Raw genomic sequence first — 5,534 nt, 5'->3', positions numbered from 1 at the left:
AGAGGCTTAAAAGCAAAACAAAAGCCAAAAACCAGGAAAGACAAATTATTTTCAATATATTCACATAGACATTAAAATATAATACAGATCGTCAGGGTAAGGGGTCGTGGGTGGGGATGCGCATGAGTCTGTGCGCTGACAGCACCACCAAGGAGGAGGCCCAGCCTTGAGAGTGGGGTCAGGCCTGGCGGGGGTCTCAGAAGGGAAGGTCTCAAGGGCCTAAACCCTTGCCTCAGATGGCGTCTACCAACAGCTCACAACCAGGGACCGCTTGTTGTAGATGGAGCTCATTTTTGTGAGCTTATTCTGCAGGTTTGAATTCCCCAGGGTGATGTGTCATCAGTAGCACAGCCCTGACAGTGGGGTGGGGAGAGAGGGCCCACGGGATTTCTTCTCCCCAGAGTCTCTCCTACCAGCTTGCCCGTCCTCCCACCCTGGCCCTGAAGGTCACTCTAATTCAGTGTCCCGTTGGGGTGTGTAAACAGCCCCAAACTTCTGCATGTACTTCTTAATGTACTCCTTGGTTTGTGTCTCACATTCTCATTGCACTCCAGGTCCTCGGGGTTCTTACAGTACTTCAGCTCCTTATTCATAACGCCGTGAGTCAGCTTGCGAGCTAGGTGTTTGAAATCTTCAGTTGTGGTAATTCTTCCCACTTTGCAGTCAGGTTTCCAGTAAGGGTTCAGGCACTGGACGATGAACTGGGACATCTCTTTTCTGAATACTTGTTTGCTTTTCTTAACCAACTCACTGGAGGCATCTGCTTCTGCTGTCTTAGGCTTTTTTGAGGTCTTCATGGGATTTTCATCATATGTTGGGGTTCCCAGGTCCATCTCAGCTTCATGCTCAAGGCTGGCATCATTTCCTGGGCTTTCCCAAGTAGGAGGATCCCACTGAGTCTGCCTTGTGATCACATGGGAGTAGTAAATCTTCCCTTCTGGGTCTCGGGCTGTCTTCCAGTTGGGAGTTAAGACAATGGTTTTGGGTTTGGGAGCAGATGGGGGTGGTAAGTCCAAGAGGTTATTTGTCACAACCATTTCAGGTGGCTGTAAGGGCTGAGGCTGCCCTGGTGCAACTATTGTAGTCACGGCTGTGGCTGGCTGTACCATCACTCCTTGTGGGTGAGCTGTGAAAATCTGTCCCTGGATGTACTGAAGACTTGGCTGGGCATAACTCTGTACAACTGGTGGAGTTGTCTGTGAATAGGGTGACGTCGCACCATAGACAGTTGGAGCAACCTGTCCTTGATAATGTAAGGTTGCTTGAGACTGTGCAGGAGAGTACTGCTGCTGTACACTCACAGACTGTTGGTTTGAATCCCAAACACCATAATTCTGTCCCTGGACTGGGCCTGGGGCTGGCAGTGGCAGGACGGTGACCCTGGAGTCTTGGTGTACCACACCATCACTTTGGGCCACATACTGTGAACTGGAAACTTCCACAGGGGCTGCCACATGTGGCACCATGGGCACAGGTGGAGGGGCAGCAAGGGGTTCTGTAGAATGTCCCACCAAGGGCTGAGAATAATCATAAGGAGAAAGAGAACACACAGGATCCATGCTGGGTGTGGGGAGGAGCACCTTACCAGCATTAGGATTACTGGGATCCACATAGGCCTGCCTGGGGTAACCTGGTGGGTAGCCAGCAAAGGGGTGATGAGGGGCATGGTAGCCAAGAGAGCCACAGGGCAGTGCAGACGCCATTCCCAGGTTCTGCATCTGCTGCTGTTGTTCTTGAGCCTCCCGCTGAGCTACCTCCTGCTCAAACAACTTTCGACGCTCCTCTGTAGAAAGTTGATTGCGATCTTGAATTCGTACTTTCTTTTTAGAAGTTGGTGTATCATATCTGCCACCTGGCCTTTTTGTTCCCCGCTCATAGGCAGAAGGTGGTGGTGAGAGGGAGCCCCTTCGTTTCCTTTTCTCTTTATTTTGAGTTTGTTTGTCTGGGTCTCTCTCTCTTGACCTGTTAGGAGTCTTTGGGGCAACTGTTTGATCTCTGAAGCCAACAGCATCCCTTCCTCGTTCGGTTATTGTGCTCTCCTTTTCAGTTTGCCTTTTCTTTGGAATTCGATATACCTCCTTTAGGTCTTTCCAACTGTCCAGGAGCTTGGTGGCCAAATCACTTATATCTACTGTTTTATGTGGCTGTTCCTGGCTCCTCTCACTCTCCACATCAGACACACCCTCCTCTTCATCTTGGGATGGTGTTTCCTCAGCAATAGGTTCGTCTAGTTTTGTGCCATTGCTCTCTTTAGGCTCTATTTCAGTGTCAGCCTCTGGTTCAGATGTGGGTAGCTTAATGGCCTCCACAGCAATGTCACTATCAACTTTAGATTCAGGCAGCTGTTGTGTGAGTAGCTGTTGTTCCTCTTCTTCTATAGGGACGTTTTCTAACTGGTCAAGGTCCTCTTTGCCATCCTTGCCTTCTAGCTCGCTGGTAGCATCAGAGATCGCACTGTCCATGCCATTTTCACTTATAATTTTAAGTCTTAACTTTAGCTTCTTGGGGGTGTCTGTGTCAGCTTCTATGCTCAGCTTGGTGGAAGGATCAGGTGTCTTGAGCGGTGTGTGAGCACGTGATGTATTCTCGCTAGAATACCCATCTCCTTCGCTCAGCTGAGGGACAGCAGTCTTGGTTTGAGACCAACGTTGAATAATAGGAAGCACTTTGCTTTCCTCCAACATATTTTTAGTAGGAATGGGTAGATGTTCCAAAGTCTTTATAATCTCTTCCTGAAGCTTCTGGTTACTTTCCTGGCCATCACGTAGTTCTGCCATCCAGATCCACAACAAAGGCAGCCCATGATGTTCCAGAAATGACTTCAGGCAAGACTGAATGTGTGTTCTGTATGAGCTTGAGACAGGTAAGTTTCTGTTCCAAAGTTTCAATTCTATCTGTTAGCCAGGATAAGCTGAGCACCTGGTTTTTATCAGAGAGACCCTCACCATTCTCCATCAGAGCTTCTAGCTCTCCATCCACCGAATCCTTCTTCCGAGATCGTTCTTTCTTCATTTTCCCTCCTGCTGCTCTGAGGCTGACTCTGTTCTCTCCTCCCAGGTAACCCTGGCAATTAGCCGACCCACAGAAACATCTCTGTGCTTCCTTGCCATATCTTTGGAACTGATAGTCAAATGTTAACTCTGAGCCTGAAGGAGCCAGTTTGGTGGTAAAAATCCCAACTCTCAGTTGTCCGTTCACAGTCCCTTTTTGAGCGTCACAGTTTGGTTCACAGCTGTGATTCATGAACCGGGAGCAATTTCCTTTCTGAGTGGCATCTATTATCTCATCACTCTTCAGGGCCATGAAATAGTAGTGGATGTTTCTGTTTCGTGCATACTCCTTTACCCGGGCCTTAAACTCTTTACGATCAAGTACCTCTCCACAATATTCCAGGACAAAGGTGTTCGAAGGAAGATCTTTAGCAGCTCTCAAGCCCCAGCCTTTCTTTTCTGTGAGTATGACTTCCACATCTGCATGCTGTTTTCTTTGGAACCGTCTATTGGAACAATAATCCCCATTTGGACAACGAGACAAACATTCAATCATGAGGAGACGATTAAGACAATCTTCCCCACATGCTATTTCACCTTGAGCTCTTTCATCTTTAGAAAGAGGTGTACACTCACACTGCATTCGCTTAAAATCCCGATGGGATTTATTCTTCTTTCTTTCTGTTAAATAAACATCTTCTTCAATCAGATCAAAGTAAGAAGGTATCTTCCCTTGTTTGGCACATTCCTTCCACCGCTCTGGGTCCCTGAAGTCCTCCATGACACACGAAGGCCCAACCAATGCTGAGCCTAGAGGCACTGCTGTCTCTCCCTGCTCTACCGCCACTCTAACTTTCTTTCTGTCCTGAAGCTCACCGTCACTTTCAGAATCACTCTCCAATTCCTGTCTCCTTTTTCTAAGAGGCCCTCTAACTTTCCTATCATTTTGTTCTAAGCTTTTCGAAAGATCTTTCTCCTCATTCACAGCTAAAGAGTCCTTATGGATTTGCTGCTTATTTCAGGTGCTTGCACTGACCCCTTGTCCTTCTGAAGGGACACAAAAAATTTATTGGACTGTCCTGAAAAGTGAGATCCTCCACGTTGATCCCAATTCTCCTCCTCTTCACGGTCATATGTTAAGGAATCTGGTACTTGCCCTTGAATTCGATCATACACAACCCCAGTTCCAGGCGGTCTACCTGCTGATCTTGGATCCCAGTAGCCATTGCCTTGCCAGTAATTATGTGTCCCACTATACTGTTCTGCACTTTGCTGATACTTGTGTCCACCACAGGCTCCATAGCTGCTGTCAGGTTGCTGATATATGGTAGTAGGCTTTTCTTGTTGAGAGAAGTCCCACCCTAGATTTCTGAGCTCTTCCGATGATGAACGGAAACCATCCACTCGGGAGATCTCCCAAGAAGAAAAATTTGACTCTGTTTTTCCCAGTCTACTATCTGGCCTGTTAGGGAAAGTGGTCTGTTGCCGAGACTTACTTGAGACATCTTCAGAATCATCAGAAGAATAAACTGGCAGCTCTTCTTGCTGCCTAGAAGTTATTTTGGCTTTCGCTGCTTCCTCAGAATTTGGATGACCTAGAGGGTCAGATTTTATGTCTGTATGACTTGTACTATCCACCCCATCTCTCTGAGGATGAGCAATTTCAGACAGGTGATTATCTATCTGTTTTTGTCTGGGCTGTGTAAGAGAGATTTCTGAATTCTTCTCTGTTGCTTTGTGAAAGAACTTCTCAGTTTGAGGACAGGCTTTACTTGCTATACTCTCAAATTTTTCCTCATATGAATGCCTCCTTGGCTCCAATCGCTCATCTTCCCAGTGGTCAGAACAGTGTCTGTAACTTTGCTCCGAGAAGAAGGACTTGTTTCTTCCATGGGCAAAGTAGAATTCTTTGGCACAACCACAACAGACTCAAGACGGTTTCTTGGAATACTGCTATCATCAAAATCTGTATCTTCTGAATCACTTTCATCACTTGAACTTTTGGAAGAACCAGAATAATCTTCATGGACAGTGGATACAATCTCTGAGGCATGACCACTACTGTCACATTTTAAGGTATATGTTACACCGTTACTGTCCTCCATGATTAAATTCAAATCACAAGAAGAAAACACCACTTCTGAGTCATCAGAAATATGTGTATGTCCTCTTCCACCTTCTTCACCTAAAGAGATTTCTGGTCTTCCTCTTCTATCAGGCAGTATGGAGATCCCTTCTTCTTGATCCTCTTGCACACATTTCCCAGATAGTCCATTATTATGCCTATTTTCCCAGGAAGCAAATCCTCTTCCTGAATCAGGAAGGCCACTAGCTACTTCTATTATTTCTTTCTCTGCATGCTTTAAAAACTCTGAGCTTTTCCTCTTCAGCACAGCATCCAAAACTGGAGATGTATTCTCTCCACATTGCAAGAGTTAAACTGTCTACGTTTGTCCCTGGTGGAAGACTCTGAAGAGATGAAGCAATACATGAGCTCCCTGTAGGTGGATATAAATCGACAAAATGATTAACAGAAGCTGAACT

The 5,534-nt window shown here is 46.3% G+C and overlaps 1 protein-coding gene across 1 annotated transcript; it reads right to left on the bottom strand.

Annotated features, from left to right (window-relative positions):
* Positions 1–447: 447 nt before the first annotated feature.
* LOC309974006 (histone-lysine N-methyltransferase SETD2-like) lies at positions 448–5,095 on the bottom strand (the record flags this gene model as incomplete). The annotated part of the gene is given in 5 exon segments (XM_082858452.1): positions 448–527; positions 530–2,835; positions 2,837–3,992; positions 3,995–4,846; positions 4,849–5,095. Coding segments are annotated over 5 exon segments (4,641 nt in total).
* Between the last annotated feature and the right edge of the window lie 439 nt (positions 5,096–5,534).

This window comes from Leucopleurus acutus (genome assembly GCF_964270905.1).
Source record: "Leucopleurus acutus genome assembly, chromosome: 17".
Taxonomy (NCBI): domain Eukaryota; kingdom Metazoa; phylum Chordata; class Mammalia; order Artiodactyla; family Delphinidae; genus Leucopleurus; species Leucopleurus acutus.
This window is presented reverse-complemented; position numbering and strand designations above follow the sequence as displayed.